Raw genomic sequence first — 27411 nt, forward strand, 5'->3', positions numbered from 1 at the left:
TCTAGTCTACACAGGACTCTCATGGCCAGCCTGGGCAACTTAGCACGAGCCTACTTGCATCTGCACATGCTTTCTGCAGCAAGCCCCCTGCCAATTCAGGACCCAGCATGACATCCTACTCACGACACCAGTGACGTTTGAATGAGGACTGCCTGAGTGTGATCCTGCAGGAGCTTGCCTGTAATGCCATCTGCTGTGTCAAGCCTAGGAGTTCCACCTCTTGGAGCCACCCTGATTGATCAGAAGCAACAGTCACCTCCTTACCAGTCGGGGTCATTAATCTCTTCATGGAGGGGACTTCCTTTGGGACAAGAGAGTCAACATGTCAAATGTACTGTCAGGGGACCCGAAAGTGTCTCTGTCCCCCAAGTATGTTAGGTGAGACCTGCTCAGGTGCCCGACCGCCAGCCACCTGGCCTGTCTTCCTCCAGGTTAGAGGAAGCGGTCTGCACTGTGTACAGCGTCCTCAGAGTTGGCCACGTGAAAGGCGGATGTACGAGTTGCAGAACAGGCCCGGGACGCTCTAGTGAGGCGATGAGGACCGCAGCCACTGCCAGCTGCCCAGGCAGGTTGAGAAAACACCTTTATTTAAGAATTGCTTGCTACCAGAGTCAATAAATAACTATTACAAGAGTGAATAGCGGGCTGGGGTGGAGGGGTCGCATCTGAACAGGAACTATCATCCGTGGGCCAGCGAAGCCCCGAGATCAGAGCTGTCCAGGCTCTGAAGTGGGGGCTGACTTAGAGGCACCTGGTGCCAAGGCAGGTGGAGTCTCCTCTAAAGAAACTGTAGGCCGTAGGCCGCTGGGGCTTCCTGGACCTGGACAAAGCTGACTGGCCTATTTTGTTCCTCTACAGTTTTCCTTTAAAGCCCTGCTTTCCCAGAGGCTGTGATCATATGTACAGGTTCAAGAGGTACAACCCCATTCCCAGCTCCCAGCACTGTTTCCAGTGAGCTTCTTGACATCCTTTAGGGTCCCACTTAATCCTACCCAGAGACCCCTTGCCAGGTTTGGTCTTAGCTAGCGAGACAGGACACCACACTTGAACTAGTAACAGGTATGAGCACACCGCTGTCCCTTGGCATGCAGGAGTCCTATTGGCTATTCGACACTAGGAAAAGAATGGTGCCCCTGGAAAAGGCATGAGGGGAGGAAAACCTCATTAGCCACATTGAGCTCTTGGCCAGAGCACAGGCAAGGATGGCTTTGGGGACTGCGGAGAGGCAATGCCCATGGGGGAAGGCACTAGTGGGTAAGGACTGCTCTGTGGTGGATGAGTCCCTTTGATGGCTTTGTTAAGCTGTGGGGACCATAGCAGATGGCACCGCTAAGGCTTTCCTATGTTAGGCATTTTGATTCTTAAGATCTCAGCTCCAAAAGGACTCAGCACCTCCCACCCCTTCAGTCAGGACTTCACCCATCCAAGATCCTGCAAGAGCACTCGGAATTCCTCAGAGCTTACTCAAAAGAAGCCCCTTCCTCGTTCCTTCAGGCGTTTCTGCCCTTGGCTTTGTCCTCTCCTGTCCTTTGCCAAGCCCCATAGCCTCCCTGCTCCCCTGCTGTTGGAAGTCACCTGCCACCCGGGATGGCAGAACCACTATCTTCATCCACACCATCAGACACCATCACATGGCAAGGAGCAGATAGCTCAGTGGTGGCCTGAGCCCCTGTACGGACAGAACAGAGCACTTCCCTGTCCCTCAAGAGACATCTGCAGAGTACTTATTTGTGGCTGTCCCTTTTTACCTCTTGTAGTTTAATGTGCATGGATGGAACCTAACCGTCATGACCACAGCAGGAGCAAGCCCACCAACCTCCCAAGCCTGGCCAGGAAGTCTGAGAAGCCATTTAATCTAGCCCTCTTTTCTAAGCCAGTCAGGGTCCAAGTTTCCTCAACAAGAGTCTTTCTATTTACAAGTGCGTCACCTCTGGTCTTGTGACGCTGTCACTAACACTCCACTTGGAGCCCCCAGACTACCCCAGATGGCTGGCACCGCTCTGCATCCCCCCAAACAAATTCTGCCTGCCCAGGGCTAAGTCTTCTCGGGTCTCCCAGCAGCCTGCCTGCTTTTCATGGACCTTGTCAGAAGAAAAGGGACAGCCTCCTCCCACCTCCCGAGCTAGGTCCAGTGCCAAACCAGCTCGCTCTAGATACCCACTTCTCTACAATCCTAATTGCCCAGCCACTTGCTAGCTTCTCTAGCATCCCTCCTGCAGTCCAAGGCAGTGGGAAATAGATAAACCTTGGAGGGTTTCTTTCCGTTCCCCTTTCCAGGGCTAGGCCCGAGCCAAATCTTAGCCAGCGTAGGGTAGAGAAGGATGCTACACTAACTTTGGGGTCCTGATGAGGGAGAATGATCACATGGCTGAGCCCCTAGCACCCTTGTATGTGAGGTGCCAGGAGCAGGAGAGGGGAATTTGATCAGTTCCAGGAAAGCAGTCCCTAGCTAGGGGTTGGATTGGGGGCAGTAGGGAGGTGTGTGAGTGTACGTCTTTAAAAAATTGTGGTGGGTAAATCCTAACATAAACCTGCCCAGGAAAACAGAGCAAGGCTTAAAGTTTAAAAACCCATAACAAAATAGAGCTCTAACTGTAAACTACAGAAATGGGCCATGGAGCAACAGGGCAGCTGCCTCTTGAGACGCCTGCCCTGCAGTTCCTGTGGGCCTAGGTGTGGACACCAGGGTTTCCTGGCCATGCTGCCTCAGGGTCCTGGTCTCGGGAACTCTTGTCCTTGCTTTGGCCTCTTTTCTCGGAGGGCCTGAGAAGCTTCCGGCCAGCATCACTTCCTGAGTTCCCAGCAGAAGTCTGCCTCATCCACGCTGATCTTCTCACAGCCGGGACCTCTCGAAGCAGAGGGCTCATCCTCCGGAGGCCTCGGCCACCTTAGTGACGAGGATGCCTCCCACAGGTAGGCAGGAGACTCTGGTGCTTGACCAAGTCTTGTCACTTACAGGTCATGGGACCGTAGGAAGTCCCTAAGCCCCTCTGAACCTCCATTTCCTCATCTGTTAAGGACCGAGTGTGGGCCAGCTGAGTTATAAGGCCTCCTCAGTTCTGGTAGTCTGGTCTGCACTGGTAATGTACCCCGAACTCAAGGTAGGCTGCCCCCTTTATTAACCCCCCTTTCTTCTGGGGACTTGAGAGAGTAATCTAGGCAGCTTAGGGAGCATTTGTGGCCAGGTGGTGGAGGGTACTTCTGGAAGCAGGCATGGCCACATCAATGCTGGCCCATTTCAGAGGCCTTTCCATCCCAGGACGGAGGGAGGATGGATGCTGTGTTGAGGGTTGGTTTCCAGGGCCTGCAATTATGGGAGGTGGAGGCAGGCATACGTCTGTGGCAGAGCTGAAGGGAAGAGTGGCATTCAGCTGGGCTCCTGCCCATACCCTGGAGGGGCCAGGAAGGAGGCATCTCAATGGGGCAAGGCAACACCGCAAGACAAGCCCTTTAGTCCCCTAGCCACCTAGAGTTCTGTCACTCCGTCATCCAGTCTGGAGGGTGACAGGGTTGGGTTGGCAGTGCTGGCTGAGAGGGCAGTGCCACCTGCATGATGAATAGACCTTGGCCCCAGGCTGGTACCCTTTCCATCAGGGGCTGTAGCCTCTCAACCCTTTGGAGCTCCTCTCCCCAGTAACCTGGGGTCTGGTTGTTGGCTACCAAACAGGAAGGACTGCCTGGGAGCCATGGAAGACCAGGCCGGGACCAGCTGCGCTGCTTCTCCAGCGAGGACTAGAAGGCAGGTCCCTCTGCTCCAGAGAGGGAAACTTATAGACCATGTTTTCAGCCTGCTGCCGTCTATGTTCCTGCTGGGCCTGGAACCTTTGTCTCAGATGGCAGTGCCCACGTGTGACCCCAGAGGGCCATCCGCTTGATCTGAAGATGTTTATCAAATGCCTTCTGTCCAAAGGCCTGTTCATTCTGTCCAGGACCCCAAGGGGTCCAGGCATTGGGCCCAGTGTTAATCATGAAAGTCACTGCCCAGTGCCTCCTGATTCAAAGAAAAATTCCTTGCACGGTTTCTATCCTGCGGCAGAATAGAGATACCCTACCTCCTACATAAAGGGTACTGTTGGGTCTAAGCCAACCACTCGCAGGCACAGTGTTAGACAACCTTGGCGTCGGAGGGGGGGCTGTGTCCGTTAGGGCGGGTGTCCAGCTTGGGTGTGGCAGGCAGTGATCAGATCAGAGCTTCTGGAAGCCAGTGAGCATCAGTATCACCACACCGGAGAGCAAGGGGCCAGGACGGGTGGGGCGGACTGCAGAATTCTCCACCATCATGCTTGTGCCTGAAACCAGCAGAGAAAACTGTGGGGTGGAGCCCCCTGCCCCCAACCCCACCCTCGCAGTAGGACCGAGAGCTCTCTTGAGGAGCACACAGAGGCGAAGAGCTGAACACCAGCGGTGTTCTTGGCTTTACCCATACATACAGCACTGGCCGGGGCCTTTGCTCTTGGTCCCCAGCCCCCTTGCATTCCATAAAAGAGGTACACTCCCTTCTGTGCCTTGGGGTGGTTCTGGGGTGGGGACAGGACAGCGACATGGGCACTACTCATTCTTGCCTGCCTTTTCCTTTTTCTTTGGGAGTCTACAGTAGAGTCGGCTCCTGGAGACAATCGTTTCACCAGTATCTGAGGGACCAGGACTGCTGAGGGGTAGAGGATGAAGGGGAGGGGCAGTACCTCCATTTCTCACGATGTGGACTTCTGCTGGGATCCCATCCCCTCCCGGCCCTGTGGTTCGAATCTGTACCAGGGCGTGCCCTATATCTTCAGGCACTGGGATTTCTATCCAGTTCTTGTTGGTGAGGTGGAGTGTAGGAGTTGGGTGGAAGTCATTCTGATACAGCATCTGCAGGATAGAAGTTTCCAGGTACGGCTTCCTGGACCCTCGAGGTTTTGCCTTTTTGCCCCCCTCAGTTTCCCACTAGCCAGGCTTCTCATCGGTGGAAGGCAAGCATGCAAGCAGTAAACTCTCAGACTCCCGGCCCATTGCTGCCCTGCCCCTTCAGCCGCTGTACCGTGCACCTGTTTTTATAGCCTCCACCCAGAGCGCCTGCATTTCATGGCATCCTAACCCCAAATGCCACGCTCCTGTTTCTCAAACCTTCTTGCTAGGGGTTGCAGCTCTCTATAACTACTTCCTGATGGCAGCTCCGTGTGCCCCTGCCTCACCTTGTAGCCAGTGACTGTGGATTCGTTTCGGAGTGGTACCACAGGGTCCCACTTGAGGCTGAGACTGGAGCTTGAGAAAGTCCAGGAAATGTTGCCAGGCGGTCGTCGTGGTGCTGCCAGAGGAGGGGAGACGGGAGACACTGCCATATGCTTCCATGGCCACCCCTTCCCACTAGCCAGCCCCTTTCTGATGCCTGCCCATATAGCAGGAATTCTTAGAGCAAGCTGTCACCATGAAAATACAGAAGTTGAAGAAGGGAAAGAGGCCCCAGAAGCCTGACTCTACTTCCATGTTCCCCTGACCTGCTTCTGCCTGGTGCAGACCATGTGGCAGGAATAGCAAGTGGTTTACTAGATAAACAAAGCCTCTACAAGTCCCTACCGCATGGCACACGACTTTCCTTCACCCTGGCAGACACTCACGGGGCTTCATGGTCATGGCATCGGCTGAAGGGCTGGCTGGTCCAGTGCCAGCACGGTTGTAGGCCCTCACAGTTACGTGGTACTTGGTGTTGGGGTACAAGCCAGTGACTCGGGCACTAGTGTCTAGCCCTGCGGTCCTCACGCGATCAGCAGCTGCTTCTTTGTCTCCGGCTTTCCAGTAGCGGATCTAAAACAGGCAAGGTATGTTAACGTGTACAGTGAAGCTTTTGGCTACCCAGTCCTCAGGCTTCTCCGCCACCCAGGCTGGTCCTGTGGTAGACTCTAGCTTGATAACCTGCACTCTAGGTCAGCAGACCGGGAAAGCAAGGTCACGTGGCTATGAGGCCCTGCATCTGTGGGTTCTCAACTGAGTGTCCAGTCCAAGGGAGGTGTCCAGTGTATGGGGTGAAAGAGGAAGTGGGTGGCTGGTGGGGAAACGATCCTCTTGCTGAGGAATTAGCCATCCCAGGAGGAATGACTAGTAGGCTGGCAGATATTCCCGCCCACTCTGGAGAGCCCAGCCTTACCTCTTCTCAGCCCCAGTTGGTGCTCACCTCGTACCCCAGGAGAATGCCATTCATGTCCTGCTGCACAGGCTCCCAGCTCACGTTCATCTCTGAGGATGAGGTCCCCTTGGCCCAGACCTTGGCAGGGGCCACCCTGGGCTCTGGGGACCAATAAAGAATGGGCATACGTTCCCAAGACACCTCAGTGTCCCATGGAGTTGCCCTGACTAGGGCTACACCTGCTTAGGATTTGGGGGATCCCAGGGATCCCAGGGACCCCAGGCATACCCTAGGCTTGTTTCTCCTCCCATAGGGCATCCCTTTTCCTTCCCAGGCCCACCAGCCCACCTTCCTCTGCTGAGTACACCAGCGCAGTGAGGCTCTCAGGCCCATCCCCCTGGCGATTGTAGCTTCGGATCTTGACCTCAAAGGGTGTGTAGGGATGGATGCTGTCATTGCTGTAGACGTAGTATTGGGCATCAGCACCGGGCACCCGGGCAGTCTGCCAACTGGAGCTGCCTTGCCTGCGGAAGGACAGCAGGTAACCGAAGCCATCTCCATTCTGGTACTCCCGTGACATGGGCTGGGGGCAAGAGCATGGTATGGGCCAGGGGTCATGGATATGTGGCCCTGCCCATTCATCTGGCTCCGCCCAGTCTTCACCCAGAGGAGTGGCCCTGGGATGCTCGTGCCTTCTAAAGAGTTTCGTGAGAGGCTACGGGTGCAAGGGGAGAAGGGAGGGAGGGAAGCCGCCAGCCTCCTAGAGAGACTCAGTGGTTTTTTCTGCTTGCTGCCACTGTGTTTGGAAACAAACTAGGAAGGGAGCAAAAGGAGCAAGACGCCTGAGAGGCAAGACGCCTGCCTGCTTCTCTGTCCCCGCCCACTTACAGTCCAGTTGATAATGAGCTCTCCAGGGGCTCCGCCCCCTCCGCTGAGTCCTGATGGTGCCACTGAGGGAACTGTTAGGGCCAAGAGAGCATCTTAGATGGGACATCACAGTTTATCCCTTCCGCTCCACAGATACCAGCTAAAACGGGCCTGGAATCTGACGGCTCCGCTAGAACCCCACAGCACGTGTGGACACGCCCACACAAGTGTACACGTGCTCACAGACGTCTTCCTCATTAGCTGATTTCTGCAGTTTGTGTAAACCTTTAAAAATGGCTCAAGGTTCTTGTCCTAGGTCCAAGACCAGGCTCTCCCAGTGTGACCTTTCTTCCCTTGATCAAATCAGTTCTGTCTTTAGATATTTGGCTGAAACAATGATTCTAGATCTGCCACCGGCAGGTGTTTTTTCCAGAAAGGAGTTTGGATCAGGCCGTTTGTCCACGCAGTAACCTCTAACTTCACATCAGAGCCCAGGACTGGTGAGCAGATTGGGACTTCGTTCCAGCTCTGCTAGGGCACCCTCTGCTGAGTGCTTCCTCTAGAACTCCAGACACTCACCTGCTTCCTTGGTCCGGATTCGGCTGGATGGCCCGCTGGGCTCCCCGGTGCCCAAGATGTTGCTAGCTGAAACCCGAAACTCGTAGTCCATCCAAGGCATGAGACCCAATACCTGGGCAGTTTCGGCATTGCCCTCGATGTTCACAGGATCTGCAAGGCCCCAGGGGTCAGTGGCTAGCACCCATTTGTTGCCGGGATGAGGGCAGGTTCTGGGCCTGTGTGACCTTCATATTCTGTCCTCATCCTGGTACTACCACAAGCTAAGCTTTCAATCACTCTGACTGAAAAGCTGCTGAGCTCGGATGTCTCAGGGCCTTTGCTAATGCTGTGTGCCCCTCATTCCACATATGTTGAGCATGCTGGCATCTCCAGCAATGATCCTTTGAAGGCATCAAGGGCACAGACCAAGTGCCTCCTTCATCCTCTCCTTACCTTCCCACCGGTTATGACTACTTCCCTGCCTGCCTAGGTGCTCCCTGGAGAAAGAGAACAAAATTTAATTCTCTTTGAAGCCTTGGGCTCAGCTCTTGACCCTCTTCCCTGTCTCCTCCTGTGCACCCAGTGGGGGATTTATCGAAACTGCTCCAGGTGGGGCCTCACACTTACTGGTCCGAACCTGCTTCCACTTCCCAGCAGGAGGAGTGCGAGCTTGCAGTGTGTACTTGGCAATGGGGCTGTGATTGTCAAAACCACGACTCCAGCTAACCTGGACAGTGGTGTCTCCGATGTCTCTCACTACCACACCTCCTGGGGGACCTGGAGGACCTGTACCGAGAATCAGAGTACACTGGGTCAGATGTGGATGGCTCCCAATGTGAGTGGGTTTTCTCCGTACCCAGCTCGGCCTGGCTCAATATCTAGATGGAGCACCAGACGGCAAAAAATATTGGGTGGGAAGCCAGAGGTTAGGGACAGAGGAGAATGGTGGGTAGGGACATGTCTCAGGCTTGGAGGGTCACAGGCTGTCCATAAGGGGATGTATAGATTTCCCAGCACCAAATCTGGAACTCCTGGACTCGGTAGAGTCTTGGGGGCATTTAGAGGACATTTTCTTTCTTGAGTATGGCTTCAGAAGAAACATTCTATTCATTTAGGATCCACGAAGAATCACAGAAGAACTAAACAGATGTGTCCATCTCTGTGGCTTCTGCCAGCTTTCAGGGAGGGACGGGAGGTGGGGAGACTGAAGCGGCCTTGACCCTCTCGGGGAGCTGGGGTAGCTGATTCCCATCACCTCGGACCAGGACTGTGGCCTCCTTGGATGCACCATCCACCACTGTCTGGGCCATGCACATGTACTTCCCTCCGTGGCGTAGCTGGGCATTCAGGATAGTCAGGTCCCCAACAGTTTCCTTCTGTGCACAGGGAACAGCAAGGTATGATGGATCAGAAGGAAGCCCTGACTAGTATCAATAGAACCCGGATTCTCTGGCTGTACGGCATGTATGCCCGCTGTGCCTCAGTTTCCCTATCTGTTCAATGGGAAGAATCAGCTACTTGGTACCACTGAACAATAAAGTGTGACACATAAAACAGCCTGCATGGGCCAAGTTAGTGATGACATTTATACCAGGGAAGAGGGACAGTAGCAGAGAGGACTCCTGGGTCACTCATAATGCTAAAGCTGATTCTAACTCAGAAGAATAGGCATTGGGGGATTTAGGAATGGTGGCTGTCAGTCCCAGGATGGGCTTGCTGGGCGCTGCCTCAGGCATTAGGGAGAATTTTCGAGGGCTTGATGACTGAGGATATAACAGGTCCCCTGTCTTATCTGGAAGAAGAGAGAGTTATGAGACCTCTGGCCTTACCACACTGGCCCTCCGGTAGTGACTTCCAGGCTTATCAAAGTCAATGGGAAAGTCATCCAGGGTCCAGGTGAAGGTGAGGTCCATGGTGGGGTCATGGGAGGCATGGCACTGGAGGGTCAGGTTATCACCCACGTTGATGTCAGCACTTGAAGGCGCTAGAGTGATCTTGGTTGCATCTGCAAAGCAAAATAGCAACAACAAAATAAGGCTCTTTGGTGTAAAAGGATGGAAAGGCCCCAGGCAGGGGAGAGGCCCTGTCCTGTACCCCAAGAAGAAAATTCATAAGCAACCAGTTTCTGGAGACTGGTCAAGGGTGGTCCCAAGAGAAACTGAGTTCTGAGGTAGCTTTGGAAGCAGAAGTATACGGAGCCAGGAGCAGATGTCTGGCAGAAGAGCACTCTGGCAACGGACCAAGGGTCTGAACAGACCATGGTCCTTACCGCGCACAGACAAGATCCCAGTACTGTTAGCTTTGCCCATGAAATTCTCAGCAAAGCAGGTGTATTTGCCTTCATCCGATCGACTGATGTTTCTGATAATCAAGGTGCCATCTGAGGTTACAGTCACTCTGCAGCAAGGACACAGAAGATCTAGTCACCCCAGGGATAGGCACACCGTGGCCGTGGGAAGGGGACTAACCAACAAGAAGCCATCTCAGCCGTGGCACACAGAACCCACCTGGAACTGTTCCCCAAAATCTCAGTGCCTTTGCTCCAAAGCACGGTAGCCTTTGGGGCTGCGCGCGGCTGGCAGGGGATGCTGACTTCTCCCCCGCGAGCAGCGGGGATCAGCCGTCTCACAGGGTTCTGCCTGAAGTCGGGGGCCAGAGCTGTAGGAGAGAGGCTACTTACATACTTACCCTGTGATAGCCACAGCCCCCCGCACCATTAAGATGTCACCTGGCCATGTGCTAAGGCCTGTGACGTGCCACTGGAGACCAGCCTCTCAAGTGGCAGCGTGTCTCTAGAGCGCAAGTCTACCCCTGCGCCGTCACATCTCTCTCCACTCTCTCCCGCCACACGTGTTCCAAATGTCTGTCTTGCTTTCAGTTTTTTCCTTTTCCTTTGAAAGATCTATTTATCTTTCTTTTATGTGTACGGGTGTTTTGCCTGCATGCATGTCTATGCAACACCCTCATGAGGAGGCCTGAGGAGGGTTATCAGATTCTCTGGGAACTTGAATTACAGAAAGTTGTGAGCCACCATGTGGGTGCTTGTAATAGAACCTGGGTCTTCTGCAAGAGCAGCCAGCGTCCTGTGGAGCCATGGCTCCAGCCCCCCACACTCCCACCCCAACCCTCAGCTTTCCTTTCTAATCCTCTGAATTTGCCAAGTCTTTCTTGCTTCAGGATCTTTGTGCTTCTCCAGATCTTTCCAAGGCTGGCTCCTTCAGGTCACGTCCAAACGTGGCTTCCTCAGAGAGTCTTCCCTGACCGCCCATCTCACTGGCTCACCTCAGGACCACTGCTCTGCTGGATCTCCTTATACCACATTCTTAGAGTTATCTGCATGAACCTCACGTTTACTTATTCCTCTCCCTCAATTGGATTGGACAGTATTTGATTCCAGAGAGTGATAATTTTTGTTCATTTCTCGGGAGATGTTGAAAAATGAATGAAAGAAAGGATGAGTCTTGGAACTGAAGAGATGGCTCAGTGGTTAAGAGCATGGTTGCTCTCGCAGAGGACCTGAGTTCAGTGAACCAGTGCCCATATGGTGGCTCACAACCATGTATAACTCCCGTTCCAGGAGAATCAACACTTTGTTCTGACTTCTATGGGCATGTGATACACATACAAATATTAGCATTTATACAAATAAAATTTTAAAAAGGTCTTGTTGAGCCTATTGAAAACTTAATAAAGGATCCTCATGTCCATCTTACAGCAGAAAAAGCCTGCGTAGCAAGCTCAAGGGGCTCACGTTCCTCGGCCCCTGTCAAACAAAGTCAGGCCTTTCACAGTTAGCCCTTTGCGTCTCAGTTCCCCTAAAGCAGTGGTCAAAGGCAGTGCAAAGCATTTCTTTGTTTTGTTTTGCGAGACAGTGTTTCTCTGTGTAACAGCCCTCGCTGTCCAGGACCTCGCTCTTTGGACCAGGCTGACCTTGAACTCACAAAGATCCAGCTGCTTCTGCCTCCCAAGTGCTGGGATTAAAGGTGTGCACCACCACCACCAGCAGGAAACATTTCTGAAATCTGGAAGCTGAGGCAGAGAATTGGGTGCCACAGGCCACAGAGCTGAAAGAGCTAGGTTAAATCACCACTCACTGCAGCGAGCACGCTTTGTCTAGCCATGTCCTTGGATAACTCAGTCTAGTGTCTTCAAACTGGTGCTACTCAGGGGCTACTGAAAAACCAAGGGAAACTCTGTGTGTGTGTGTGTGTGTGTGTGTGTGTGTGTTCGTGTGTTCAGATGTATACACGCAAGCGTGTGTTTGGAGAAGCAAAGACTCACACCACCCAGCACAACCTGCAGGTCCCAGGACTACTCCTTTACCTTGCACAGCCAGCTCGGCGCTGGCATAGATAGTACCATGTTTGTTTTCCGCCACACACTGGTACATGCCCGAGTCCTCCAGGCTCAGCTTAGAGAATCGCAGGTCCCCAGCCAAGACCTCCACTCGGTTCTGTGCAGAAGAACCAAGGCAGAGCAGGGAGATCAGGACTGTTGGGGGACAGAAGGGACAGAAGGGGTGGTGCAGAGGCTGTAGGCCAGCATCAGGTAGGGGGGTTCATGAGCGCAGGCCTCCCTAGTATCTTAGGCCTTCTGGGAGCCAGACTTAGGATCATGCCCCCGTTTGGTGGGATCCCAGATCTCTGTGCACAGGTGACCCACCTGTGGCCACGTGACTCTGAGATGGGAAGAAGCAACAAAACATCCCAAGACCTCCTGGTTGGCCCAGCTAGTAAGAGGGCCAGGCAAGCAGAAGAGGGTGGTCGTGTGGGAGGGAGCCCCGGTTTCCTACCTGGGAGGCCAGAGGCTCCCCGTTTCTCAGCCAGCGCACCATGGGCCGAGGCTTGCCTGCTGCTGCACAGGCCCAACGCAGGTTGGAACCAATGTCGGCTTCTGTGTCTGAGATCACCTTGAGCCACTCAGGCTGAGCTGTGGGGAAGTAAGAGAGAAAAAACCTGGACTGGCTGAGAGGAGCCTTAGGCTCATTAAATAGGGAATTAGAAGGTTGCAGTATTTGTAAGCGACAGCAGATGGCGCTGTTGGTATTCTGGGATTGAGAGACAAAGACGTGGGGGCAGAAGAAAGCTGGCACTCTATGGTTGTGCCAGTGACTGCTTTAGCAACTAAATCTCTTGAAAGACATGTGCTTTTTGTATGCCCCTGCTGAGCTCTGCAATGGCCTCTCCCACTATGCTTAGTAGCCCTGGCAAGGGGGAGGCCTTCCAGTCCCTTGATTTTTCATGCTGTTTCCTCAAAGAGAAGGGAGGTGTCTCCAGCTCTGTACCCTGCACAATGATGCGTCCCTGGACGGTGTCACGGCCCTTAGAATTCTCTGCCTCACATTCATAGGTGCCCTCATCTTCAAAGCTCACGCTGGGGATCTGCAGGGTGGGCTCTGCTGTGGCCCACTGCGGGGACAAAGAACCATCCACTTTACGCCACTTGATCCTGGGAACAGGGCTGACAGGGGAGAAAGAGCCAGAGGGGGTGAGCTGAGCTGGGTACGCGCCTCATGTGTCCCCAGAGCCTACACTCACACTTACGGGCCCTCCTGAAGAGCTGGGCAAGGTGACGGGGACTCGTTTGGGAGGAGACAGAGGGAAAGAGGGCACAAACAAGACTAGGAACATCCTCAAGGAAGAGCCAAGAAGAGGGCGCTCCTATCGGAGGCCCTTGTTCCCAGCCACAGCCAGGAAGCCAGTGCAGCTGATTTTCTGTGTGGTCTGTACTCTGAAGCCAGCTTGCCCTCACACCACAGCGGTCAACAGTGGCCTATGACCGGAGTCTTTACAGGTCCCCTTTCCTATCGCCCCACTTTCCCAAGACATTTTATTAGTAATTTGTATACTAAAGGGGTCTAGGGAGCCATAACATATTGCCCCGCCAAATGCTCCTTACACGTTTTCTGGAGGCACAATCATTTCCCACATGGCCAAGGAGCCCTGCTCTCATGGATCCTTTTTTTCTGGGAAAGCAAGAGAGAGGCTTTCCATGGTAATTTTTAAAAGACCTAATGTAACATTCATGCGGCACTTGTAAATGCCAAGCGTCATTCTCAGGGCCTGGCATCCATTAACTTGTCTAATCTTTGTAACCATCTTACAGGGCGGGCACTGTTACCATGACCACCCACCAGTCAGGGAGCCTAGACTGAGATGTTAGGTCGTTTGCCAGAGGTCTCTGAGTCAGCAAGCGGTGAAACAGGGGCTTTGAACCAGCAGGATGGGGTTTGCACACGGTGCTTCCTGCCTCTAGCCCTGGGTGCTCCTCAAACTGCCCTAGGGCTGCATTACTGTCAGGAGGACCAGGATTCGCTCATGCCTATGAAGCCCTCGTATGTAATGTCCTCCTGGCAGAACTGATTTCGTTTGGTGCTGGGTGATGCCTGTTGTGTGACCAGCACCCTGCTAGCCTGCTGACTTTGCCCTCTCTCATCCCGGGATCCCTCCTGCTCCTGAGGGGCTTTGAAACGAAACTCTGCGCAGTCCCAGGGCACTCTTGTCCTTCCTGTGGTACTTACTTCCCAAAGGCAAAGCACTCCAGGGTGACCTGCTGCCCAACCAGTGCATAGGTCTCTGGGGGGAACCTGGCTTTGATGCTGGGAGCAAAGAGTCGGGGATCTGGGGAGAGAGACATGGAAATCACACACAAAGGACTCCAGGGAGGTGGTCTGTGTTTAGGGGCCGTGCCTTCCAAAGACCACAAATCTCCAAACACAAATGTTTGGAATTTGTAAACATTCCCTTTCCCCTGGGGGCCTGGGCAGGGCACCCCAGGAAGATCAGCTACCCAACCGGTGCATGGGTCTCTGACAGCAGGGGCCCAGGACCTCTGAGCTGTTCTTCTTGGGCTCAAGGGAAGTCCCAAAGCCTACTGCCTCTCTCAGCCCGGCCTCACAGTCCACGATCCTGACCTTCAGCCGCCAGGTTGAGCTGCGCGAACTTGCTGAAGACACTCTTGGTGGAGAAGTCCATGTGGCTGGTGGCCAGACAAGAGTAGTTGCCTAGGTCTGAGGCATTGGTCCGAGCAATGTAGAGGTTTCCTGTGGTCTGGGACACGAAGTGACGCCCATCCGTTGGGATGAAGTTGGGGAACTCATTGAGGAGCCAGCGGTAGGACAAACCTAGAAAGGAAGGGAGTTTGAGGAGACTAGGGTGTGCTGGGGCAAGACCCTGACATGCTGAATGTTCTGCCTGCTCAGGAGAGCTTGTAGCTCTAAACAGGGTCTGAGGAGACATGTAAAAGGAAGAGATGGCTTCAGCTCTGTCCTCAGGTACTGGGAGCACGAAACTTATCATCTCCTGTCCTGTCTTTCCTCTCCCCAGCATCTAAATGTCCTTTCTGGTGCAGCCCCCCGTCGCTGTGGCCCAGGAGCCCCACTTACCTGGGTAGTGGGCAGGTGGGTTACAGGGCAGCATTACCCCCCAGCCCTCGTGGGTTTTCACAGGGTCTCTCTCTTCCTTGGAGAATTCCTGCAGAACTGGAGAAGGAGAGCAGGGCTCAAGAACTGTCTTCGAGCTTGGGGCTCCCCAGCTCCTCCTCCATGGGGAAGAAGCAGTTTCTACCATGCCATTTGTGGGCAGGAAAGCCTGGGGCTGCCACCTGTCCTTCCTGGGCACCTTTCCCTGGCCCCATTCACCCACACCCAACATCTTGGCTCCCACGGATCTCACAGCCGAAGCGGAGGACTGCCTCCTTGCTGACGACAGTGCCCACTGGGTTTGAGGCTAGGCACTGGTAGACACCAGCATCCTGTGCCTTGGTGGGGCTCATGATGACCAGGTTGCCCCCCATCAGCTGGTAACGGGAACCGGGTTCCAGGTTCATAATAGTGCCATTCATCTTCCACCTGCAGCAGGGAGGAGTGATGTTGGGGTGGGACCTCAGGCCTGAACGTGTAGGGCTGATGTGAGGAGAACCCGTATGGCTACCCGGGGCTTCCCAGCATCCATGGCTCACCTATAGGTGGCTGGAGGGCTAGCTCGGGCACGGCATGCCAGTGTCACCTGATCCTCTGTGGATTCCTCTGGGAACAGCAAGCCTACAGGCTGGTCTTCGAAAACAGGTCCAAAGGTAGCTGGGGTTCCCTGGACAAAACTCCATCCTGCAAATAGGAGATACCACCAGAGGCTCAAGGTGTGAGATGGTCCAAGTCCAATGTTAAGGGCATGTTGTCCAGCAGAACTTAGTGGGGATGCCTCACTTTCTGCATTGTCCAGTGGGTGGCCATTCGTGGCTACTGAGGATCTGGAAGGTGACTTAGAAACCAAAATTTAATTTTAATGAATTTAAAAAGGCTGGGAAAGTCCCATCAATCCATGTGTGCATTGTTGGTCACCTACCTACGGTCACACAGTGAGCATTTGCTCTATACCTGGCACTGGGCTGTGAAAAATCAGACACACGCCCCCTTGCCTTGAAGGACCTTGCAATATAGGGAAGGAAACCACGAGCAGACAGCACAGGGGGCCATGTCACAGAGAGCATTCGGGACAAGACGGTGAGACTCTCAGAGAACCTCACACAGGTGTGGCACATGGGAAATCACCAGCAGGAAATGCAGAGAAGGGTGTGTGTTTCTAGAATCCAGTGCTCCTAGGGAAGTATATCCAGGGAAAAGGGCTCATTTGGAGGCTGGGCTGGGCCTCCTTGGGCAAGTTCTAGCCCCCTCCCCCAGGTATTGATCTGGTGTCTGCCCATGCAAAGAGGAAGACTACACTTCCCAGGTCAATGGCAGGAGGAAATAAGGAGGGCCTGGGCACAGCGAGCAAGCTCAACCACCAGCTATTAGACCCAACTGGGGACGGGGATCAGGGGAGATGAAAGGCTGGATGTTGGGTGTGTGGTAGCAGGTCAAGTGGGGACAACTTTATAAACTGTGTCACATCTCAGGGAAAAAAAGGCCCGGTGGGCCACACAGCCAATCAGGCAGGTAGGGTTGCTTAGCAAATGGGATTCACATCTGCCAGCCCCATCTCAGTCACCACCTTGCTCTGCATATGCCATTGTCCCATCTTGCCAGAACAGCGTCAGCAGGCAGAGGGCTGGACAGTACTTCACACCTGCATCAGCACAGTGGGGGCTCTGTCACTGTGGGATCAGATGGGAGCTGGGCCTCTTAATTGGCTCCTATCTCTCACGCAGCTGATTTCAGACCCTCCTTGTCAGGTGGGGGGATGGGAGGAGGGAACTCCATTAACCAATTAGTGGCTTCTTTCTGGGCACATCCAGCTGCCAGCCCTCTTCCAAGCGTGGTCCCTCTGCTGCAGCTGAGGCCCAGCTCTGGCCTCTTGGGAGTGGGGACATCTGTCAAGCAGCCCTCTGTCTGAGGAATGGGGTAGACTTCCAGAGTGGTCTATGGAAGGCCTCCCCTGAGTCCTGTCCGTGCTACCCACCCCCACCCCACACCAAGTGCTTGTCACTCTCCTTTGCTGCTGCCCCGAGGCCTCCGAGGTGGTGTGTGACAGCAACTGCATCATCTCCCCCTGGAAAACCCAGCTTAATCCAGAGTTAATGATGAAGGCGGAAGATGGGGACCCTGTCCCAGCTGGGACCACCTGCAGAGAGGGGAAGAGGGAGGGCCGGAGGGAGGAAACGGAAGGATGTGGAGACAGCAGCGGTGGCCGGCTGCTGGGAACCACCTTATACAATAGCAGCTTCCAGGAACTCAGCCCTGCTTGCTCATTCCATATGTATGTTACATATTCACAAGTAGCTCTACTCACTGGTAATAATTTAGCCACAATAAGAATAGTGCTTGTCGATCCAACTGCTCACTGTCACCTGATGCCACACTCTGAATTCTGAGAAGGGGGGTGATTCTCATCTCACCAACAAAGACTGAGACTCCGGAAGGTGTAACAACGTGCCCCACCTCAAAGCAAAGGGGGAGATCTGCCTCATCCAGCCTCATTTTGCAGCCAGCATTTTTAACCACAGTGGCCATGATTTCTGACTTCAGATTTTGGAACCATCTGAGGCCCTGGTTCCACCCCAGAAACCTGACATCAGAAGTTCGGGGAATGAAAAACAAAATGCTTTTGAAAAGGGTTGCAGTGGAGGGTATCGGGGTACAGGATGCACCTCACTCACACCCAGACTCCATCAGCCCCTGGTGCACAGACAATGTCACATGGCCCGCACTTCCCTCCAGAGCTACGGACATACCCGTATATCCCATCTCACAAGTGACCACGCAAGGACACAAAGTCCTGGGCAAAGCACCTTTGCCCCCATTTACTGTTTTTCCCAGAGAAGACATCAGACATGTTGCAGTGGGAGGAAGGAGCCAGAGAGATGCTGTATGAAGCAAGATGCCACGCCTCTCTTTGCCCTGGGCTGTGAGTGGTTCAGAGCTCTACTCTAGGATCAGGTGAGCAAGCCAAGAACAGAGACGCACTTTCCAGGTCTCAGATAAGAGTAGATGGAGGACTGGGTCACACATGGGAGACAGCAGCCCGGGTCCTGGCCCTTTGGCAACTGCCTTCTGACCTGTTTAGATCAGGGTAGCCTGAGCGGTGCTCACACCTCTTGCTTTTAGTTCCCCCAGTCTGGAGGACCCTGGGGCAGATAACTAGGCCCCGGGGTCTTGGAGTGAGCCCAACTCCTCAGCACCCCCATCAAGCTGGGTGCAGAGCAAATCAGAGCAGCAGGGACCCAGTGAGAGCTTCTGAGCATGCCAGCCTAGACAAAGATCTAGAAGGCACGGCTGTGTCTTGGAGGGTTGTGGGCAAAACTCCAGGGTAGGGTCTAGACTCCAGGACTGCGGGATGAGTGCTCCTTCTCCCATGGAGTTCTTGGGAAAAAAGAAACTCCTGTTGATCTGAGTTTGGGGTTCAGGCCCAGCCAAACAGTAGCCAGCTGGCCCCTCAGCACAAGCCCTGGAGACACCCAGCTCCTGGGCACAAACTCTCCAGCTCTGCTTGCTCCCTTCTCTGCCCTCTGCCAGCTGTTTCTCATCTCTGATCTGAGTACGGAGATTACCATGGAGATGGGACCCTCTGTCAGCAACTCTGATCAGCCTCATCTGTCCCTTTCTGCCCCTCCCATCCAGGTTGCCTCAAGAAAGTCTCTCAGGATTCTGTGAAGTACCTGTTAACCCCTTGGGTCCGGGACCCTGGAGCATTCTCCAGGGAAAAACATCTGGATATATTGGAGGTGTCCTATGGCCTGGGGTGTCCACTGAGCACTGGCCATGAGGCAAGTACAGCCGAAGGCATCATTTTCATTTAAATCACATGCTAGCTCAGGGGTGACACTTGGCGATGCCTACCACACTAGGCAATGTTGTTCTAGAGGCCACAGCTCCAATGGTTGGCATGGAGATCTGGCTTTGCCACATTGCACTTTCTGACACAGGGTAAGCTATCCAGCTTCTCTGGGCCATTTTTCTTCATCTTCAACATAACCAGGATCCATTTCCTCTCCTCCCGACTCCACAGGTCAGGTAAGATTCACAGATGGGAATAATTCAGCAAGAAAATGGCCTCAGCAATGCAGAGGAATTGCCGCCTAAGTGGTAGTAATGACTTAACCATAGAATCAGGCACTCTTACCTGGAGAGGAGGCCAGGGCCACTGTAGCCAGCACCAGCAGCAGCGAGCATGACTTTTTCCTGCCGTGTGTCCCCATGGTGGGTGTTTCAGGCAGAGTCCAGAGGGCAGGAGCCAAAGCCCAGCTCCAGAAGAATCAACTGGAGACAGAGAGACACCTAAGGAGACAGAGGATAAGAGCTCTAAGCCATGGCACCCCTCCCAGCTGCAAACACATCTGGTGAGTGACTGTGGAAGCACAAGCACTCATCTTCCTTGGGTCCCAGAGGAGGGGCTTGGCTATTATCAAGGAGCGCTTCCAGGGCTGAGTACCTCCTGTTGCCCCCGCCCCTCACCTCCCCCGGGAGTCTGGTCTGCCCGGTGCCTCTCCCTCCATCCAGCAGGTGCCGACCAGGAAGTGGAAGCAGAACTAATTGGAAGGCAGGAACCCACCTGCCTGTTTGCCGGCAATCGTGATCCCTCTGTGTCAGAGGAGCCCTGAGAGAGTGGGGTGTGTGCCTGGGAAGGGAGCCAAGAACATCTTCCTGTGGTACTTGGGGACCAGGGCAACTCTCTCTGCTCTTTTCCCACAGTCGCCTGGGTGGGGGCCACCAAGCCCCTCTGCAGCTGCACAGTCTCTGAACCAGGACTGATTTTCTCAAAGGGAAGTTTTATGACTTAGCTCTGCCCAGATGCAGCACCAAGATTCTTTGACCTTGGTCCTATCAGCCCTACTCCCAGCACACTGGTTAACGGCCCAGCTTCCATCTTACACTGGGATAGCAGAGACTGGGCAGGTCACAGAGAGCAGGGCAATGGCTGGGAAGGTGAGGGCCTCATGTGATGAGGCAAGGACAGGGAAGGGGGTCACCTTTCTATCTATTCCTCCTCAGGAAGAACTCCTGATTTCTGAGGGACAAGGACTCCCAGGAGCTACCTTCTAGTTATTGAGATTAGTCTGGTCACCACAGCCCATTCCTCCCTCTCAGAGCTGCCATAGGCCAGGGCACCTGGCTGCAGATTCTACCAGCCTGCCCTCCCTCCTGCCTGCAGAAGGCCCGGGGCAAGGCTTTCCCCACTAACTGGCTGTGGAGCCCTGCTGTCTGCATCCGTGTCCCTGGTGAAATTGCTATCTTTCAGGTCCTTCAACTTAGGCTCTCATGCTTCCTGAGAGAGCAGTCAGGACCCCTTCCCCGTGGGCCCAGAAGCAAGACTAGAGATGAATGAGACCTCGGGATGTGCCTCACAGAAAAAAATCCCAGCCCTCCTCCACCTGGCTTCTCACATTTTCTGCTTCCAGCTGCTAAAAGTCAGGAGGAAGAATTGCCCTGGGCTCCCCAGGGTGTCAGCAGGGATGCCCAGAAAACTCAAGAAGCAGGGGTGGGAGTCAAGAGCAGAAGCATCTCCTTTTTCCTCCTGTAAATTGGTTTTATTTTTAATTATGTGTACTTGTGTGGGTATGCGCATGTGAGTGTAGGTGCCCACAAATGCTGGAAGAGGGCAAGTTATTACCCTGGTGTGGAGTCTCAATTTTCCCGTCAGTAAAATGGGGATGATGTGAGCACTACAGAATAGTTCTGTGGCTACATGTAGTGTCCCCTGTACTGGTCATCAGTGGATACATGTGGTGTCCCTTGTACTGGTCATCAGTGGATACATGTGGTGTCCCTTGTACTGGTTATCAGTGGATACATGTGGTGTCCCTTGTACTGGTTATCAGTGGCTGTGAAGCCCCGGAGTCATCTGTCAGTCTACTGTGGGGAGAGAGGTAGAGAATAGCTCTAGATGCCCCCCTTCTCCTGCCTCCATCTCCTCTGGTATCTACTTCCTGCTCTTGACTTTCCCAGGATGCTCCCTTGTTGAGGAATGTGAACATCCCTGGGACTGGAGAATCGTGAACTCGCTCCTGGCACGGGGAAGCTGCCTATCATGTACTCCTGCCCTTTGCCAGCCATCTGGGCCAGAGCTCAGCTCAGGCACACGGGGCTGGCCTGGGAGGAGGCCGGGCTGTGGGTGTTTATCTGCATACACCAGAGCAAGGCAGAGATGAAGTCACAGGGGTCGCCTCAGCCATGCGGTGGCCAAGATTCTGTATTGTCTTTCTGGTGAAGACTGTAGATTATGGATAATCCAATCCCACTGCCTCCCTTAAACTTTAGTTTAATCTGGGCTTTTTATCAGTCATCAGTCTGGTCTAAATGCCCTGGGCGCCCTCTAGGGACCAAGACCTGTAGCCTTAGAGATATGTCTGGATCAGGAGGATGTGGGGTTTCTCCTGGGACACACTGGCCGCTAAGTCAGTGTTATCAGTGAGCCCCATTGCTCTGAATAAACTAGTAAGAACTCACACACATGTCTGGAGTAAAGGTTGGAGCTTACTGCCTCCCTGAAGATAAGGCAGCCAACATCCACACTGCCTTGCATTTGTTCCCATTATCATGCATGCATGCGTGTGCACACACATGCACACACACATGTACACGTGTGACGGCGATGGGAGACAAGGTCTTTTCTATGCCTTGAACCCACAAGCCTCTTGTTCTAGCTGGGGTCACAGGAATGTGCTACCACATCCAACCCCACTATAGTCTTCAGTGACCATAAGCCAGGCATTATGCTGAGCACACGGGAGGCAGGAACGGAGACACTCCCTTTATGGCACTCCCTGGCCAGCTGAGAGTAGCCATGAGATGTGCTTCCGAGTTCAGAGATGAGTCATCTCCCTGCCCCATATGACATGTTCTAGAAGGCCCAGGATGGAGAGGACCTTTTTGGTCAGAGTGAGGCTGGAGTGGAGTTCTGCCAGACCCAGATTAGCCTTGCCAGCTCTGAGCCAGCCAAGCCTTGCCCAGGCCAGCTGCCCTGATGCAGGGGTGCAGGCACAGGCTGTCACAGTCGGGCACAGGCTGTCATCATCGAGGGGCTGGTGATTCTGTGAGAGCCATGGCAGAATAGGCCACTGAGAGCTTCAGGGACACTAGAAGCTTCCAGTTCAGGAAACAAAGAGTGAGAGGGGGGACAGCTTGGGGACAGCAGACTATAAGCTAGACTCCAGCTCACGACAGGGTTTCTTGGCTAAGGGTCTCTATGGAGTCAGACAAAAAAACAAAACACAACAACAAAAAAAGTGCTAACTCAACAGCATTTTGCTGCTTCTTGAGATGTCCAGCTCAGGCCCCGCTCTTTCCTTCTCCAGTCAAGGAGACCAGAGATTAAAGGGTGTGGTAGTCGTGAATAGAGTGTGGTGGAAAGGGAGGGTTTGGACCACAGCAGAAGACAGAGAGATCTAGGGTCAACCTTTAAGGTAGTGCACGGGCCTCTCGTATGCTCACCTCGGCCTCTGCCTTGTAGCATGTCTCCCAGGTTATAGAGCAGGTTACTGAGCCAGTGAGATCTAGCATCCCTAACTACTATAACCTGAGTCACTGCCTTCAGTACTAAACCCTTGCACCTCAGTTTCTCCTCTGTAAAATGGGATCAAGAAGGGTCACCTCAAGGGATGATGGTGAGGTCACAGCCATACCTGGGCTGCTGCCAATGCTTGGGAGGAATCGGATCTTATAGCCAAGCTCCCCCTGTCCCCAGAATATCTACACACGCTGCACCTGTACGAGTCAGGCTTGCTGACAAAGTCTTAAGCTAATGGTAAAGACAGAGCTTGTTCCTCCCATTCCATAGAGGTGATATAATGAGGCAGACCCCAGCAATCACCCCAGACTGTGGCACAAAGATAGCCCACTGGCAGACTTGTACCCAAACCGCATGTTCAGGAAACATGGTGGCCTGGGTGTGCCCATGGTACTCTCAGTGATTTTTCTCTCATGTGCCCAACTCCTGACTAGGGCAGAGGGAGTCTGGGCTCAACACCTGTCATCTTCTTAGGATGGGAATCACTATATGGCAGGACCATCAAAGTCCAGGAGGGTCTCAGGCACCACAGCCTGCTGGGAGGATGGGGCTCTGAGCAGAGGGGCGGAGGCTGCTGGGGCACTCACAGGCCAGGCACCATTGGGCAGGGCAAGGGCCTGAAGTAGAGAGACGCTTAGGGAGGCGTGGATGGGATAGGGACCTTCAGCTCCAAGCGAGAGGGGGTGGAAGTTCTCAGTTCTCTTTTTTCCCAGCATGCACGACTCGTGTGTTTGCAGCCAGTTCCTGAGGCATCAATACAGACAATAAGTCCCTTGGAGATACTGTAATTCCCAGCTCAGGGGGCTGTCTGAACTTTCAACACCAACTGGGGGAGTCTGGCCCTTGGTCTGCAGGCTGGAGTCTAGGGGCTCTTAACTTGGAGTCTACTCTTCAGAGTTAAGAAGCCCAGAGGGATGGGGGTGGGTGGGGGTGGGACGACTTAGGTCTTTCGGGAAGGAAGTGTGAAGACTGGGGTCCAGTCAGTCTCCCCACTCTGCCAGCCCTTCTCTGTGTAGTGTGGGGCAGCAAGCAAAGGCCTTGGGAGAAGGACCTCACACGCCACACTTTTTAAAAAAAATACAATACAGCTTCTTTCTGCTGCTCTTTATCTCCAGTCCTCAGAAAGATCCTCACTGAAACTGGAGGAGCATGAATAGTTGTTTCAACTTGTTTCTAAAGGATCAAATGTGGAAGAAGAGGACCTCATGCATTAGCAGGCAATTTCTGCATGTCACTCCCTTCACTGAGAGGAGACTCCTTCTTCTTCTCACCCCACCCTCCAGCGCCCAGACAGTTTTCTGCAAGCTGGTGGGAGCAGGAGCCTGTGCATGAGGGGACCTCGAAGTCCTAGGGATTGACAGATGTTGAGATGATATGGGCTGCCTTTGGAGGAGGCCTTATGGTTTCACATCAGGATGGGTGCCTGTGAGCAGGACAGGGGTTGACTTCTGCAGTTTAAGGGGGCCCTATGGCTGGGATGGATGTTGAGGTATATTCTAGTGTGTCGTAGGATGGATGACGCTCAGGCTTGGGATACACACTTTTGTTTTTGGTTGTACCTCACTTAGTAGACAAAGAAACATGGACTCATTAAACCACAAAAGGAACTTTGTTCCAGGAGGGTGAAATCTGCCCCATGAATGCCCTACGTTAGCAACATCCCTGGGGATTTCAGTCTAGATGAGAGTCGGCTGTCCTCCTGAAGAACCAGAAATGCCAGCATGCAGGCGGATGAAAAGGATGTCATCATTTGCTGTTTGAAAGAGGATGACCCGAGGCTGGGAGAAATGTACCTGTCACCCAGCCTAACTTGTGGCTCTAGGCATGACTGTCTCACGTCTTGAACCTGACACTGACCCCAGCTCTGCAGCCATCTTAACAGTCATGTGACTGGAGATTGCCCTATGGCTCTATTTCCTTCTCAGAAGTATCTGCTGACTGATCCAAGTCCCTCATACTTCAGCAGCGTGTTCTTTGCTCTGGTTCTTCTCTCTGTGTCAATAAACCACGGCTTCCCTGATGCTCTAGTACCACACAGAAGAATCTCCAAAAATACTAATACTGCCCAAACCTATCTTACAGATCGGCTTTGTAATATGTTTCCCCACCGTTATTTGGCTGGAAAAACTTTCTGGCAGAGGGACTCTGCTCTCTTCCAGCGCTCCTGAATGCGTGGCTGATAGTATCAGCGTAGAAGCTGGCTCACACACATCCTGGCCATGTATGCATGCCTTAGGAGAGAGCTGAAATCGGGCCAAGGTAAGACACACAACTGTCCAGTGGATCACAGGTACTCAGAGTCAATACACTTGTGTCTCCACTCAAACTGGCAGAAAGTGGAGGTGCCCAGCGGAGGGTCACTAGGGATGGAGTCTGGGGTTAGACTGAGGGCCTGTGGACCTCTGGGGTAGGAGATATAGGGAATTATGTGGCCTGGTGGAGACTGAGGAAGGTCAGAGAGCGGTCCCTTCAGTGGCCCCGCCTCCCTAGGCAGCACGCCTCTCTTCCCAAACCCCTCACTTCATCCGGACAAGGGCAGTATGGACCTTGAGTGTCTTTGATGCCGTCAGCTTAGGAGCCTCCTTGTCTGTCTCATCTCCTGCTGGCCTCTAAATTGGCCGAGATCTCCCACAGGAGAGTAGGAAGAACTTTGACCTTGTGGTTGAAGCACTAGTGATTCTGCCTGAGCCTGGCTCTCCAGAGTTAGCTGGTGGGGCCCCTGGGAGGAGCTGAATGCTTCTGACTCGGAGGCAGCCTGGAAACATGACACCTGTTTTAACCTCCAGACCAGTTCTCTGCCTCACCCCTGGAGCCTCAGGCGCACTGGCCCCTCCCACAGGTGGCCCACACTTTGCTGCCCTTGCTATTTAGTGATGCGTCTGGTCCCTTTGAACAGGACCTAGGACAGGTGGTAGATCATCTCAGAGCTAAGCAGATGATGGGACATCTGAGAGAATGCCTGAATCAGCTGCCTGTATGAGTTCAGGACCAGGCTATGTGGACAGTACCTTCTCCTGCCTCCTTCGCAGAAGGGAACCGTGTTCAAACCCACCCCTGCCCAAGGCTGAGGTCATTGCATGCACAACCACTCAGTGCTGGTCACACTAATTACAAACGTACTAACAACTTTGGCAGCTTTACCCTGTAGGCAGGAAGAAAGCTCAACTCCCCTATCTCCTGGGGTCGGGAATGGGGTGCACAGAGTTTCGGGGTCCGGGCTGCCTGTGCAGTCCAAGACACTGCCCTACAGGTACAGCCTCATCTTAGCCCCTTGCTCCTGAGTGCTACAGCCAGTCTTAGAGGTGGTCTTAGAGTCTTACAGACAGTCCCTGGCAGGTGCGGCTTCCCTCCTGCAGCCCATTACATAAGCCATGGGGCTAGCAGAGGGGTTGCCCCTCTCTTTAGAATCCCCTGGAAAGCCAAACTTTGAGCAAATCCTTCCCTCCCACCAGTGAGGCTGAGGGGGAGGGATCTGGGAAGAAGACAAGGTTGAGGAGGGAGGAGGGGAAAAGGAACTGCAGGCTAGATTCCAGCCTCACCCTTGGGATATGACTTGCCTCAGTTTCTCTCCCAAGTCCCAGCTCCTGGACAGTCAGCCTTGTGCTCTCTCCTCTTTTCCAGAGCCTCTCTGGTCCAGCAGAACCAAGACTTTGGAAAGGGGTCATCTGTCGGAAGCAGCCCCCCATATGACCTCAAATTTGGAAGTCCCCATGTAGGGACTTCTAGGGACAGGCTAGAGCCTGGTCTTACAAAGCTGCTTGGCATTGGCTGGGGTCCAGGGCAGGCCCAGGGGTCCCTGCCCTCTTGGCAGGCAGTTGCCACTGTCTGCTCAGATTTCTGGACCCTCCTGGGGGCCAGTTTCCTGGGCCAGGTAAATCAGGCCTTGCAGAATGCCACCCACTTAGACAGTATGGGGAAGAGCCTGAGGGGTGGCCACTATGGGGCTGGGGTGAAAGGTCAACCCGGACTTAGTCTGCGTGTTCCTGTTCCCTCCCAAGTTTCAAGCAAGACATTTATGGCTGAGCTCTGAGCCCCTCCTGGAACAGCACCGGGGAAGCCCCTGGTCTGGAACACACAAAAAAACGATAGGCACCTACCTGGAGTGCGGGAAGGGTGTTGGCTGGGGCAATGCTGCTGCCACCCGGTGAGCAGACCCTGCCGCCAGCCTCGCGGCTGCTTGGCCCCGCCGGCCTTAGCCACTGGCTGTCCTGGCGTAGCGGCAGCGGGCGAGGGTGCGTAAGTGTGTGCGCGCCCCAAGCCACTGCAGCATCTCTGCATCAGGATGCGCTCCTCCCTCTCGCCGGCTCCGCTCACTGGCTGGCTCGGCTCCTCAGCCAACGCTCGGCCGGAGATGGCTTCCTCTGCCCCCTCCCACCCCGCCGTCCCCACCCTCCTGGCCCTACCTCATTTGCTGTCATTTAAGGACCAGGGAGCGAGCCTGGAGCACCGCCGTCTTCCATCAAGCTTGGCCAGCTCAGTGCCCAGCCCAGAATTGACGGACTGCAGAGGGGTGCGCTGAGGAGGCACAAAGAAAAGTGTCTCTTGCTCCTGAAATCCTGGCGACACATGAGCACCCGGCTTCTTGCTTTGCTCCTTCCCTAATCCCTTAAGAAGACGGAATCCAAATCAAACCTCCAATTTTCTGTGTGGGGCAGCTGTGATGGAGTGGTCCGCCTCAGTCGCCCCTGTCCCCTCACCCATCACGTTCCTCTTCCTTGTCTTTGCCCAGAAGTAACATGGGATTTTTTTTGTTGCAAATTGGTCAAACCATTAAAAAAATTAAAAATAGATAGTGAAAGTCCCCAAGCTTCATTCTTAATAAATTTGAGTACCCGCCTCTTACTTTATATTTTCACTTGCATTACATGGGTTATTAGGATCAGTTTATGAAAACGGGATCACAAAATACATCAAAATTTGCAAACTATATTTGACTATGTAATT

General features: G+C 53.7%; 1 protein-coding gene across 2 annotated transcripts; it reads right to left on the minus strand.

Moving 5' to 3' along the window:
• Nucleotides 1-566: 566 nt before the first annotated feature.
• Cntn2 (contactin 2) lies at nt 567-26766 on the minus strand. 2 transcript variants are annotated; one of them, XR_012912041.1, is made up of 24 exons: nt 26565-26766; nt 19084-19238; nt 15488-15632; nt 15202-15377; nt 14913-15008; nt 14442-14651; nt 14049-14148; nt 12813-12988; nt 12321-12457; nt 11852-11981; nt 10036-10186; nt 9798-9925; nt 9358-9533; nt 8784-8904; nt 8156-8314; nt 7550-7699; nt 6992-7062; nt 6452-6686; nt 6152-6264; nt 5598-5784; nt 5175-5287; nt 4683-4851; nt 752-4289; nt 567-713 (listed from the first exon to the last, which is right to left on the minus strand). XR_012912041.1 is itself a non-coding variant. In XM_075987903.1 (23 exons), exons 2-23 carry the CDS (start codon nt 19157-19159, stop codon nt 4186-4188), a joined length of 3123 nt encoding a protein of 1040 aa, XP_075844018.1. In that variant the 5' UTR covers nt 19160-19238; nt 26565-26766; the 3' UTR covers nt 567-4185. The 2 variants fall into 2 exon arrangements, 1 of the variants encoding a protein (XP_075844018.1); XM_075987903.1 differs by having other exon boundaries at nt 567-4289.
• Between the last annotated feature and the right edge of the window lie 645 nt (nt 26767-27411).

Source organism: Microtus pennsylvanicus, chromosome 10 (assembly GCF_037038515.1).
Source record: "Microtus pennsylvanicus isolate mMicPen1 chromosome 10, mMicPen1.hap1, whole genome shotgun sequence".
Classification (NCBI taxonomy): domain Eukaryota; kingdom Metazoa; phylum Chordata; class Mammalia; order Rodentia; family Cricetidae; genus Microtus; species Microtus pennsylvanicus.